General features: G+C 43.1%; 1 protein-coding gene across 17 annotated transcripts in view; it reads left to right on the plus strand.

The window, feature by feature from the left end:
- The window catches only part of CAMTA1 (calmodulin binding transcription activator 1), a 963,406-nt gene that overhangs the window by 97,276 nt on the left and 851,644 nt on the right, over nt 1–14,486 (plus strand). For 2 of the 17 annotated variants that reach the window (XR_001816412.2, XM_017498377.2), the window contains one exon: nt 8,370–8,917. The exons of 14 other annotated variants lie outside the window; for them this stretch is intronic. Coding sequence is in view for 1 of the 3 variants with exons in the window: in XM_017498377.2 (XP_017353866.1) it covers nt 8,370–8,441 (72 nt within the window). In the remaining 2 variants the exon portion in view is untranslated. Of the gene's footprint in view, nt 1–6,978; nt 7,090–8,369; nt 8,918–14,486 lie in introns of those variants that run through there. One more of the 17 variants, XR_001816413.2, reaches the window with a different exon arrangement.

Raw genomic sequence — 14,486 nt, forward strand, 5'->3', positions numbered from 1 at the left:
TTTTTTTTTTTTTTTTTTTAAATAGAGACAGGGTTTCATTCTGTTGCCCAGGCTGGGGTTCAGCGGCATGATGATCGCTCACTGTAACCTCACATGCCTAGGCTCACCCCTGGAGTAGGTAGTATCAGAGGTGTATACCACCACACCCTGCTAACTTTTTTGATTTTTTTGTATAGACAGGGTCTTGCTATGTTGTCCACGTTGGTCTCAAGCTGTTGGCCTCAAATGATACTCCTGTCTCAGCCTCTGAAGGCATGGGGTTATAGGTGTGAGCTACCATGCCCAGCCTCTAATAGAATTTTTTTTTTTTTAAGGCAGGGTTTCACTCTGTTGGTCAGGCTGGAGTGCAGTGACGTGATCTTGGCTCATGGCAGCCTCTACCTCTCAGACTCAAGCAGTCCTCCCACCTCAGCCTCCTGAATAGCTGGGAACAGAGGGGCACGCTACCACACTCAGCTAATTTTTTTGTATGTTTGTAGAGAGGGAGTTTCACTGTGTTTCCTGGGCTGGTCTCAAACTCTGGAGCTCAGGTGATCTGCCTACCTCAGCCTCCCAGAATGCTGGATTATAGGCTTGAGCCACTGTGTCTGGCCTCTAATGGATTTTAAGGAAGCTTTTGCTCTATCTGATATCTGTATGATTATGGGAGGGGGTGGAGTATTCTGCCCACCCTAAAGTGACTTAAATTCAAATATTTATTTGTTTCTTCAAGAAATACTTACTGAATACCTAGTACTAGGCACTGTCCTAGCTATGTAGAATGAAGAAATAAACAAAACTATGTAATTCCCCTCGAAGAGCTTATTTTCTGGTTGAGGGAGAGGGAGTAATACACAATAAAAATAAAAATAATTGAGAGCTTACATATGCCAATTATATTTCTTCACTCTTCAGAACACTGAGGAAGGAGGTGCTGTCATCTCCATTTTGTGGACAAGGAAACTGAGAAACAAGTTGAATTAACTTGCTCAGTGTCACACAGCTAGTAAGTGGTGCTGTTGCATTCCCGTCTAGGTCACTGGACTCCATATTTCATGCCCTTAATCACTGTGGTATTTTGCTTCTCTTTTAAAAACTGCCTGATCTGTTTATTTCTAAAGAAAGGGAGATATGTCAGTGATAGTGTGGTGAACAGTGCAGCAAGGTACACAATGAGCGTGTTCTTGGATGTCTGGATGTGCATGCTATTCTAGCGTAACTGAGCGGGTATCTCTGGTGAGGTGATTTGAAGGAAACACAACACTGTGACCATTTGAAGGATGCAACTCTGTGACCACGTAGATATCTAGAGTGAGCGTATTCCAAGCAGAGGGAACTGCAAAAGCAAAGACCCTGGGATAGATAGAGATAGATTTGGCAATGGTGAAAGAGAAGCCAGGAGGATGACGAGAAGGCTGGTGTTGCTGCACAGAGCATGGGGAGGGGCACGGGAGGTGAGGCAGTTGGGGAGCAGTGTCCTGTGCGGCCTTGCAGGGCGTGGCACGGTCTTTTGGTTTTGCCAAATGAGAGGGAAAGCCACCCAAGGATTTTTGAGCTGGAAAAAGACGTGACAGAAAGGATCACTCTGAATGTAGTGCAGAGAGTCGTCCAGGGCAGGGTCAGCAGACCACAGCCTGTGGCTGGATCTAACCCACTACCCGTTTATGTACAGCTAGCCAGCTAAGAATGCTTTGTACATTTTAAAATGTTGAAACAATTCCGTACTTTGTTTCACATGAAAACTGTATGAAATTCAAATTTCAGTGTCCACTTCAGTTCGAGTTCTGTTGAAACAGAGCCGCACTTGTGTGTGTATTATCTGAGGCTGCTTTTGAGCTGTAACAGCCAAGCTAAGTAGTTGTAACGGAGAGCATATGGCCCGTAGAGGCTGAAAGATCTGCTGTCTGGCCCTTTACCTAAAAGAGTTGTTGATCCCTGGTTTGAGGGATAGGGATAAAAGTAGAGACCAGTGAGGAGATTGTTGCAAGAACTGATGATGGCTTGGACCAGGACAGGAAGAAGTGGTCATGTGTGGAATATGTGTGAAAGGAAGAGCTAGTAGATTGGATTCCTATAGGGAGAGTCAGGGATGATGACCGTGTTTTTGCACTGAGTAACTGGAAGAATGCTGTTCCCTTTTACTGCGATCAGGAAGACTGGGAACAGCAGGCTGGGTAGGAGGGCTGAAGAGAATGCACGTTGTGTTTTGCACGTGTTGACTGTAAGATGGCAGGTGGAGATGCTGAATATGCAGTTGCATGTTTGAAGTCTGTAGCTTCAAGGAGAGGCCAAGGCTGGAGCTAGACTTTGAGTGTTTTCAGCATATAGGGGGTTATGTGAGACTGGATAAAGTTTTTTAGGGAGTATGTACGATAGAGAAGTCTAGACATGGAGCCCTGGGACACCCAGTGTTAAGGAGAAGCAGGTAGAGAGGAGGCAAAGGAGAATGAGAAGCAACCAGAGAAGGAAGACAGGAGACAGGGGTGTCCTGGAAGTGCATGCTTCTTTCTTTTTTGTTTTTTTGAGACGGAGTCCTGCTCTGTTGCCCAGGCTGGAGTGCGGTGGTGTGATCTCAGCTCCCTGCAACCTCTGTCTCTGGGTTCAAGCGATTCTCCTGCTTCAGCTTCCCAAGTAGCTGGGACTACAGGCATGTACCACCATGCCTGGCTAATTTTTGTATGTTTAGTAGATGCGGGGTTTCACTGTGTTGGCCAGGCTGGTCTCAAACTCCTGATCCTGTGATCCACCTGCCTTGGCCTCCCAAAGTGCTGGGATTATAGGCATGAGCCACTGCGCTTGCCCCTCCCCCCGCTCTTTTGAGACAGAGTGTCCCTCTGTCACCCAGGCTGGAGTGCAGTGGTGTGATCTCAGCTCACTGCCACCTTCACTTCCTGGGTTCTCCTGCCTCAGCCTCCTGAGCTGGGATTACAGGCATCACGCCTGGGTACTTTTTGTAATTTTAGTAGAGATGGGGTTTCACCAAGTTGGCCAGGCTGGTCTCGAACTCCTGACCTCAAGCCATCCACATGCCTTGGCCTCCCAAAATGCTGGGATTACAGGTATGAGCCACTGTGCCCGGCCAAGGAAGTGCATGTTTCAAAGAAGAGTGATCATCTGTGTCAGATGCTGCTAAAGCTGGAGCAAGATACAGACTGGGGTTTTACTGTGGACTTGGCAGCGGGAGATCGCTGGTGACTTTAATAAGAGCTGTATGAGTGAAATGGTGAGGATAAAAACCCAGTTCCAGCTGGTTCAAGCAAAAACAACTGGATAGGGAGCTGAGCTGAGGCTCTGAAGGAATTCTGCTTTCTGCAGCGTAAGTGTAGGCTGGGAGAAGCTGGGAGTTGGATTTAACCTGGGATTAGGATTTTGCCAGGTGAGTATAGTGGAGGGAAGAGGCATCAGGGAGTTGAGCATTGCACAGAAGAGTTGATGTGAGGATTGAGGATAGACCGTGTAGTGTAAGCCAGGCAAGGAACCAGGAGGCATGAAGGAGCTGAGGGTCAGTAAGAGGTTATGGGGTCAGTGGATTGAAGGAGTAGGGTCAAGGAGTTGTTGGAGTTGGGATAGCTGAAGAGTAGAATACTTGAAATTGGTATCATGGAGGGGTCAGTTTTGGTTACATCAAGGTCAAGGGTTCTGCTGTACAGTAGTAGTGTCAGTGTGTCATGTGTAATTTTTAATGTTCTAGTAGCCATATTTTTAATAAGTGAAACAAAGGAAACACACTTTAGTAATATATTTTATGTTACCCAACATCTCTACATTATGTGGACATGTAATCAATATAAAAATTAAGATGTTACTTTTTTTGGCATGAAGTTTTTGAAATTGGTATATATCTTATATTTCCATTATGTTCTAATTTAGAGTAGACACATTTCAGGTGCACAGTGGCTGCCATACTGGACAGCTCATGGGATGGCCATGGAGTATAGTCCAGGATTATCACAGGGGAAGCAGGTAAAGGAAAAAGGAGGCCATGATTTATGAAGGATTGGCCATGTAGATCTAAAACCACTTCTGACTCCTTCTGAGGGGAGCAGAGTTGAAGAGGAAGGAGGGGACACCATGGTGATTGGTAGAGGTCAGGTGCTTCAGTGGCCACTGCTTTGACCTTCGACCGGCCAAGTGGGCATTTTTCTCAATTAAACCTCTTCTTTCTAAACGACACAGTCTCAGGTAGTATCTTTTTTATTTTATTTCTTTCTTTTTTTTGAGGCAGAGTCTCACATTGTTGCCCAGGCTGGAATGCAGTGGTGTGAACATAGTTTACTGAAGTCTTGAACTCTTGGGCTCAAGTGATTCTCCCATCTCAGACTCCTGAGTAGCTAGGGGTACCAATGTGCCACCATACCCAGCTAATTTTTAATTTTTTTCTAGGGGTGGGGTCTTGCTGTGTTTCCCAGGCTGATCTCAAACTCCTTTGTACAAGTGGTCTTCCCACCTTGGCCTCCCAAAGCACTGGGATTACAGGTGTGAGCCACCATGTCCAGCTCCAGGAAGCATCTCTTGACAGTGATCTTGTCTCATTTCTCAAGCATCTGTGCATCTGTGAGATTCTGAGGGATTTACGATTGCCTCGTTTTCAGTCCAGGTGGTACCTTGTGGAATCATGGGGTTTGAGGACAAGATTTCTGAGTCATAGTAAAATATTGGAATACAAACTTCAAATTTTGACAGGATCTTCCCCAAATGGCACCTTTTCCAGTAGGACTTACATTGAGTCACTAATGAAAATGTTAACCCATTGTGAACAACTTATTAACAGCCATTTTTTTTTAAGCCAGGAGAAAAATATCCTTTAGTTTCTTACCTTTATTTTGGCATGTGTTTGCCTGTCTTGATTTAGGCATAATTCTCAAATTCCTGAAATTCTATTAGTTTTACTTAACAATCCTAAATGTGTTAGAATGAGCCATGAGCTGACATTCAGTGGCTTCGAGGTGGTCTCATGTCATGCAGGGCAGCAACATACAAAATCTGCCCACATTCATCTGAACCCTTCAAAGGGGCAGGCATGAGCAGCCATTTACCATGCAGAGAATTTAGCTCGTTCTACACACACACACATACACACACTCTCTCTCTCTCTCTCTCTCTCTCTCTCTCTCTCTCTCTCTCTCTCTCTTCATTTGGCTTTGATCCACACAATGTATCTTTAAAGATTAATAAAAATTGATAACATCGGGTGTTTTTTAGCCTTGTAGGCCAGGAAAGTAAGCTATTTTGACAGAGTAAACAGGAGAATCTCAGCAGCACACATGCTGTTACTAGTTTTCATCTTAATCATGTGAGCTGCTCATGAATGCCTCCAAGGAAGAGGTTAATGGATGCCCTGATTCTGTACCTTTATTAGGTTTAAGCTTACTTCAGGTTCCCTTTAGTTTGTTGCCTGCAGTATCATGATTAACCAAAGAATTCTTCTCAAAAATTACTTACAAACCCCACTGTTAGGAAGGGAGCCCATTTTGAGGCAAGTATTTGTGAACCGTGTGTTCTTGGATGCCTTGTGCGTTGAAGGAGTAATTGTGCATTTTGTAGTAAAGTCCTGGGAATGTGCCATCTAAGTAGTCTAGCACTTGTCAGTGTCCCACCTTTGGAAATCTCCTGGGAGCATGTAGAGACCCTGCATTATCACCGTGTTGCTTTCCTTTCTTTCACAAGAAGTATTCTTTCCATACCATTGTGTTCACATGACAGAAAGCTCAGTTAATGCCATTTAGTAATAATGAAAGCTTACTCATTAGATACATTTTCTTAAACTCTCTTTATTCTAATTAAAATGTTTCCATCTGATGAGGAAGTGTATGGATACCAAGAACTGGAAATTAAGCAAGAAATTAAGAGAACATTAATGGCTTTCTTGTAATTTGTTTGAGGTTTTTCTCCTCACTAAATGGTGTTTTGCTTACAAAGTCACCCTTCACACAGAAATCTTTATGATGAATGGAATGGATCCCAGCAAAAGAATAGCTATTTTATGATATCACTTGTAAATTACAACATGTTATGGATGTATTTGTTTTTTTAAAAAATATTAGCTTTTTAAAGGCATTGTGAGTATAATTACTCATTTTGGCTCACACACAATTCTAGTTTCTTTGAAAGTGAAGGTCAGTTTGTATGTTTAGGGAACTAAGAAAGTGAGAGTTCTGACATTTTAAAATTATTTTCTGTTTATACCTGAGTCATTAGAATGCTCAAAACATCCAAAGTATAACATTTAAACTTGTAATTCATTTATTCCTTCAGAAATTTGCTGCTGAAACTTAAACTTGAACCAGCATAGCCAGCATAGTCTTAACCAGGGCAGGTATTTGGTCTGCAGTAGGCAAGCATTTGCTCCCCCACCTCATCTTCAGGGTACAGAGTCCACATGCATGCCATTGCTCTGGTGGCTCTTTTTTGGTCCTTTGGATTTGTCTCTACTAATAAAGTATTCATTAGTTTGAAACTCCCACCTCTGAGTGTAGATGCAGGTGAAAATAGAGAAACTCCAAACCCACCCCTTCCTCATCAAGTGCAACATGCCCCACCCAGCTGCACCTCACCTGCCTCCTCCCCTACCCTGATGCGTGGACACTTTTTCTCTCTGTTCCTACTTGCTGTTCCCTTCTCTGCACCAGTCCTTCCTCTGGAGGGCAGCCTGCATGCCACTCTTCCCATGCACCTTTTCTTGGGGGCTGTGTTCAGCACGGCCTGGCCTTTGGTTCACTCTTATCCTGGGCACTGCTTCCCATGTCCTGTGAGGGCCCTTGCCATGGCATATTGTGATTTATCTCTGTTGGTGTCTTTACTCCACTCAAATGGGAGCTCCTTGGGTGAGGGTGCTGGGCCTCCCTTATTTTTGTTTTGCTTGAGCCCAGCGTCTGCACGTGGTTATGGGAGGATGGATGAGGGCAGTGACAGTTGGACAACACACCTTCAAGTAAAAAATGTAAGCTTGGTAAGTGTTTTGGAGGAAGAGAAGAATAAATACTCTTTTTGTTTATACAGGTCTTAAAATTTTGGTAGCAGAAAGCAAATGTACAAAGAGCAATGGAAAACAAGTCAGAAGCTGCTGTCTGATTCCAGAGGAACTCGTATTTTATGTAAAAAAACAAAAATGTAATTGACACTTGATTGCCTTGAAATCTTCCATTTGTTGTGCTGATATCTTAAGTAATTATTTAGTTGGATAACTTCTAGGAAAATAGGTCATACTTGTCGCTAGTGCTTTCCTTGTAAGAAGCCCACAACTTTTTACAGCATGCTCTTTTCAGTACCTATTCTAGGCTCTGGAAGTCACTTGCCTCTGCACATTGGACACAGTCCTGAATGCGAGCTTCTACTCACACTGGTTCGCTGGAATTAAACAGTCATGCTTATATTCAGTTGATTTGAGGTTTGCTTGGAAATCAGTCTCAAATTTGGGAAGCAAATGAGACAGAACCCTTCACACTCTACCACATGCTGCCGGCTTGCCCCATGAAGACTCATGAGCACAGTGTTGAGTAGTTTATCTAAAGCCACTCCCTTTTTGACCCTTCCCCCAAAATAGTGAGGGAGAGAAATGAAAGAATAAGCTGGGGCTTCCCTTCAGCTTCACTGTGCATGTTTGGTCATTTTAAGAGCCCCTGTAGAAGTCATCTGTCACTTGTTAGATTGTTACATCAGTTAGGAGATGCTAGCCGTTTTGCTCATGGAAACTGGAGTATCCCTTTGAAGTATTATATTCTTCTAATCTATGAAACTGGCTTAAGAAGTAACATTGGGAAGTGCTGAAAATGGAATTGAAGAGGGCCGCCTTCTTCTGTGTTTCAACAGACAGTCTAGCAGGGAGCCTCTGGAAGCATTGTGTTTTGTTGTATCAATATGTACTTAGACACGTTCATCTGAATTAGGGAGCTGATTGTACATAATGACTCCCCTGGGATGCTATGTTAGAAAAAAACCAAAACTTAAGTAGTTTGCTGAATATGCATAGTAAGTTAAAAAAAACAATTCTTCTAAAATTAGTGTTAATTGAATCTGAGTCTTGATCTTCTTTGAACCTTTAATTTTATATTTGATCTTTTAAAAACGTTTTGTGGCCTCTTAAAGATACAACCCAATAAAAGTTTTGCTGTAATGATTGCAAAAAGACCATTGTACGAGATTCAGTTTTGGATTATCATAGGCGAAGAAGTCAGACGTATATGGGTGTATATACATGTGTATGGTATGTGGGTGGAGGTAGATACTTGTTCACCTGTATACATATACATGTGTGTTTAGTATGTACTTTAGTTTACCTTTGCCCAGATGTCTCCTTCTCTCTCTGCCTCTGGAAGTGGGGCATATTTTCTTCAGTTAAAAACAGAAATAGAAGTGATGGTTTTGACCCATTTTACACCTATTTATTTCAGGCTCTCACCACACACTTGTTCATGGTTGCAGCAAAGAAGAGGGATCCACAGAGCTGGAGCTGTGAGGGCTGACACATTGGAATGAAACCTGGCAGAATTCATAGGGAAAGCTTTCCCAGCCTGCCAGCCCCATGTCTGGCTTTAAGACAGTTCTATTAGTGAATTAATTGTTCTGAAAACCCCAAAGTAATTTGAACTGAATGTTACTAAAAATGAAATAGATTAAAGTGACCTACTGTTGCCTCATCTGGAGTTATCATGAAGGAGTTCTGCAGCATGACTGAGCTCTTGAGGGCAGGGCTCTGTGCACACGCCTCCTGGTCCAGAGGCCTCCGTGACCATCCATGGTGTCACTCTGTCCCCTCAGCAAGCTGCCTTTATCTTACTAGCACCTGCCCCAGCAGTGGTATGTTTTCCTGTGGGTTACTGTCTGTCTCATGAGAATGGAAGCTCCATGAGAGCAGGGCCTTTGTTTTGTCTCCTGTGTATCTCCAGTGCATAGGACAGTACTGGCACAGTGCAGATCTAAATAAATGCTGTTGAACGAATGCGAATGCGTGGGTCACTCATGTCGCGTCCTTTCTGAATGCTTTTTCTTTAACTTGCCATTGACATATATTTTTTTCAGTGATGAAGCAGCGAAAGTTTGGGAAGAAGCATAAAGCTTTTGTTGTGATTGAAATAACGGGAAGCCTAGTTCAGGGTACTGTTAGAAGCTGAGCATATCAGGACTTTGGAATTATGAATTACAAACTACTATGTGTGATGGTGTCTGTGCCTCCTGAAGAAGTAGAAGATACAGATGCATGGAAACATGAGTCATGTCTCTGGAATACTGTAATATCGACATCTAGTGAGAGTCTAGAAGGAAACCTTGAGAAATGAAAGGGAGGCAGAAAACAGGCAGATACTTAGTGGTTCTCTTCATTATTTAAGATACATTTTGGCATCAAGTAAACAAGATATATCAAAATATTGTGTAGATCAAGTAGACCATTAACAGAGATCTAGAGGGAACTTGGAGGCAGTTACTTAGATAATACTAACAGAAGTACTTTTGTTCCAGATAACTTCACAGATGCCATGGTTACCTTGTCTTTATTCTTTGTGCGTTGGCATAGGCCAGAATACCAATATTGTTCTTGAAAACCTTTGTGGAGGTTGTTTTTTTTTTTCCCCCCAACAAAGAACAGAAACAAAACCAAGGAGACAGTGTCCTGTGATGTAGGCTGTTATGTCAAGGTGAGTTTATTTGTAGCGGTAACTTGTGACGAATTGTTTAAAGAACTGAAACTTCTTTTCAGCTATAGCTTATTTGTCAGATTTTGTTCATTTCAGTGTAAACTTCAGTTATTTATTACACACTGAAGGCAGTCAACCAAAATCAGGAAAAGTAAGGTCCAGTTGAACTTGAATTTTATTTTACGTAGAGAAGTAACCAGTATTTCTGATCAAACCATTAAAGCTGTTTCCGTTCCTTTTAAATAAAAGCAAAGGCTAAAGTTTTTACTTACCACAAAGCAAAATAAAACAAAAAAAACCTTTGGTCATGATATATCATTTATTCAACTGATTACTGAATTATTTGGATTATATAATCATATACTCTTACGAAAGTATAAGAAGCATGAATTCTGGGGTGAAGAAAGAATTGTAGAAAGCGGTAGTGAGGCAGAACTCACAAATCTGTATTTATAGTTTGGTGGGCAAATAAATCATCAGCAAAAGATACAGATGTAAAGAATTCTTGATTGCATTCAAGAAATGAAAGGTTGGACTGACTTTTTACTAAAATGGAATTGTATAGGTGCTCAGAGGGATGTGGGGAGTAAAGTAAGTGGGTTGTGCTTAGAACAGCAAGCTAGGCCACAGCATGCACTCGTCAATGTTTGCCGCTTGTCTGATGAGGATTCTAGCACAGATTAAATCATGTTTTAATCATGCTTAATAAACGGTACTGTAATTTTATTATGGTTAATGTCCACTTCTAATTCAATGAGGAGTGGCTTTTTAAAGCAAAGGAGAAATCAGCGTGTTTTCTTGGCTCTCTTCTATCGTGTGTGTGTATGTAAAAGATGCTGGGATGGGCTCTCCAGATGACAGCCCCTGTGACCAGAGATGCAGGAGCAAATGCATCACTCTGAGTTTGATTTCATTTATTTTATAGGTTATTTTCATGACTCTGAAGATTTGATCAGCTGCTTTTAGTGTATTTTGCTGCTGCACATGTGCACCTTTAAGTTTTGTAGAATTAAATTGAAAATTTTGACCAGTAAATGCTTAAAGCCACTGTCAAAATTACATACTTAGCACTTCATTGATTTGAAGGCTAGTTTTCATTCAACATTCCTGCAGTTTGTGTGTGACCTGATTTTAAAGAGCAGTTACACGAGTTAGTGCCCTCTGGTGGCACACAGAGGATGTCAGGCAGAGAGGGACTCTGACCCAGGAGTCTTCCGGAGGCTTTGCTGAAGAGGAGCCAGTTTATGACTGGCTCTGTATTTCATATGTTTTTCATGTGTTCACTGCTTGTCAGTTTCCTACTCCATGAAGCCGTGGCCCTGGCGTTGACTCAGTAACAGCTTTATAGCGAGCTGAGGTTGTGAGGGAATTTCCAGGTGGACTTGGTGTCAGCAGGGATTGCCAGTGTTGAGGTTTCCCATGAGGAACCAGGACGTCCATTTGTGGATGCATCTCTTAACTCCCTTTTGAAGAGCAGACAATGTCACTTCCTGAGTTAAGGAAGGAAGACTCCCTGATGGCCTTTGGGTGACTCACTGGCACAGCTTGGGGTGGGCCTGTCCAGTGGGTTAGTCTTTGATAGGCCTTTGTTTCCCATTTTGGTCTTCCCTGGAGGGCAGCCCACCTTGCCCACTTAGGCCCTTGGACAGATTTTTTTTTTTTTGAGATGACGTCTCACTCTGTTGCCTAGCCTGGAGGGAGTGCAGTGGTATGACCACAGCTCACTGCATGCAGCCTTGACCTCCTGAGCTTAAATGATCCCCCTGCCCTGGCCTCCTGAGTAGCCGGGACGAAAGATGGTGGCCACTATGCCTGGCTGATTACTTAATTTTTTTGTGGAGTTGAGGTCCTCCTGTCTTGCCCAGGCTGGTCTTGGAACTCCTGGTCTCAAGCAGCTTTCCTGCTTTGGCCTCCCGGTATGCTAGGAGTACAGGTGATTAGCCACCATTCCCAGCCTTCTTTGCCAGGTTCTTTACTCTTAGGACTTTAGGATCAGGCAGACCAACAACCGAATCCCGTCTTCATTCTGAAAAGTTGTGGAACCTCAAGAAAGTCGCTCTTTGATGAGTTTCTTTAGCTGTGAAACAGTAATAGTTTGTAACCTGTGTTTTGAACCTACGTCAAGTGATAGTTGTGAGGATGACGCGAGATGATGTGTCTAAGGGTCCTGACAGATTGACCTATGCAGACTGCTACTGAAAACATTTTCCTTTCTTCCCTCAAAGACTTGCCTCCCCACCGTTCTTAACTTAAAAGGTGATTAAAAACTACTTAATTTGAGAATAAATTGTATTTATGACAAAGTTGCTAAGATAGTTCGGAGCACCCATAGATGGATCCCTTACCTAGTTTCTTCTGCAATCCCCACCTTCATACTCTTGAGTTTCCCTCATCAGTTTCTAATCTCTGTGATCTCGGATCCCATTTGGCTTAAATGCCTACTTAAGCACTTTGCTAAGACTGAAACGTTTGTGTTGAGTCCCTGAATTCCACTGTAGATGTGTTAGCATTTGCTTCCAAACCAGCCTTCTGGTTTTACCTTTCTCTGTGTCTGTGGTCATTTGACATTAGAATAGCGTTCTGTGATTTTCCAGGATCTTAACACCTAAATATTTTCCCTGCCCGTATAGCTAATGTGCTGTGCCGCCTAAGGAAACACAGGGTAGTCAGTTTTCATCCGTATTTCAACTAGGCATTTTTGCCACCTCATAGCTACTTCCCAAGCAATTGCAATTTAAGTCAAGGTAGCAGCACACACATCTTCAAAAAACAAAAGGTTTTTTTATCTTCAGAAATAAGACAGGCTCATTGGACTTCCCAATAGAAAGTCCACCAGATAGTTGTAATATATAGATAATCTGTGATTAGCATTATATATGAAAAAAATAGCAGCTCAGATTTTATGTACTTCTGCAGTTTAGGAAAGTGATGCCACAGACAACATCTCATCTGGTTTCTTAGCAACCCTGAAAGACCAGCAAGGAGAGCTTTGTCCCTCCCTTTTCATGAACCCGAATGTTGTAAGGAAGGCCAAAGAGTAGCCTGGCTGAGACTGCACAGCCAGAGTGAGAGCCCAGGTCCATGCGAATCATTGCATAGACACTTCCTTGTCACCAGCCCACGCACTTCTGCCATCAGGAGGCTTTGAAACTGCTGTTGTTCCCCTTTTAAAATGGCTAAACTCTACCTCAGCAATCTTGTTTGTGCGTTCATATGCATAATAATTCTTTAATGTCTAGTTGACAGTTTCCACATTTGAGTCAACCCAGATCTTTACTGAATATTGTAAAATCAGCATTGTTGGGCTTGAATTAACCAAACCTCACCGCACTGTGCCTTCAGAAATCCCAGGTAGGGCAGATTGGGAGTTCATCTCATTCTCTTCCTGGTGTTGACATTACCAGCCCCGTCAGCAGGCTCTGGGATAACGGTCGCCCCTTCTGAGAGGCTACATCTTGTTTGTGATCCGTGGGTTACATATTGTGCTGGAGATAAACCTTGACAGTAGAGACATGTGTGACATATTTTTTACAAGAGACACTGAGATATTTGAATGAGAATATGATGTAGTTTGAAAAAGTGATAAATGGGCCAGGTTCTTGAGAAACTAGCAGAACGTCTTATTGAAACCTTGGGATTCAATCTGAAAACAGAAATGAGTCTCCCCAGCAATTTTCTTTTTCCCAAATGTGGTAGGGGTGGATGCTTTTATATAAATTCTAATACCTGTTTCTATGGTATAAAAATCAAATTTTGTCCTCTGGTGCCTTGGTTAGTTGGTTTCATTTTCCACTAGGTCTCCGTTTCTAACAGAATCTCAGGTAACTTTTCTGAAGAACGTGGGTTCTGAGGACCCCATGTCCTGGTGGCTGTAGTGGCAGCTAGTTCCAGACTACAAGATCTCTGTTACCACTTTGGTGGGTGTTTTGTTTTAAATCAGTAACAGGTGAGTCTATACTACAAAGTCAAATGTATGAGTATATATGTTTTAAGGTTTTGAAGTCCTAACAGCCCCATTAAAGAACTACTAAAAATAAATAAAAGCCGCGGCCAGGCACCGTGGCTCATGCCTGTAATCCCAGCACTTTGGGAGGCTGAGGCCGGCAGATCATGAGGACAGGTGTTCGAGACCAGCTTGACCAACATGGTAGAACCCTGTCTCTACTAAAAATAAAAAAAATTATCTGGGTGTGGTGGTGGGTGCCTGTAATCCTAGCTACTCGGGAGGCTGAGGCAAGGAGAATCACTTGAACCCAGGAGGCAGAGGTTGCAGTGAGTCGAGATCGTATCACTGCCTCTGGGGGGGAAAAAAGCAAAAAGCTGTCTGTTCTAGTCTGGCACCTGTGAGTTCTGAAGCAGCACCCAAAACCAGTCCCTGCTGACTTTCCTAGTAACCTCTTTGGCGTGGATGCACGAGCTGCTCCCTTAGAGCAGTTTCAGATGTCATTTGGGAAAAATATTTGTTGTTGTTTGGTTGCCCTCTTCAGGTGTGATGCTTTTATGAAGTTAGGGAGCAGATGAGGCAGTCTGGCTGGAATAAGAGGGTGGGTAACCAGTGATCTGAGATCATCTCTGTGGATAGGTTTGCAGAATTCGAAATGAAGAGTTAGCCTCACAAGCACACTGAGGGAGTTGAGCTTTTTAACAGGCTTATGTTCCATCAGGGGTTCTGCGTGATCTTGGGAGAGAGAGACTAGGTGTGGTTCTTGGCTCTCTTGGCTGGTGGGCTTTGCTGTGGATCACTTAAGAGACCGTGAGCCGGGCGCGGTGGCTCAAGCCTGTAATCCCAGCACTTTGGGAGGCCGAGGCGGGTGGATCACGAGGTCAAGAGATCGAGACCATCCTGGTCAACATGGTGAAACCCCGTCTCTACTA

The sequence above is a fragment of the Cebus imitator genome, unplaced genomic scaffold (genome assembly GCF_001604975.1).
Source record: "Cebus imitator isolate Cc_AM_T3 unplaced genomic scaffold, Cebus_imitator-1.0 Scaffold240, whole genome shotgun sequence".
Lineage (NCBI taxonomy): Eukaryota > Metazoa > Chordata > Mammalia > Primates > Cebidae > Cebus > Cebus imitator.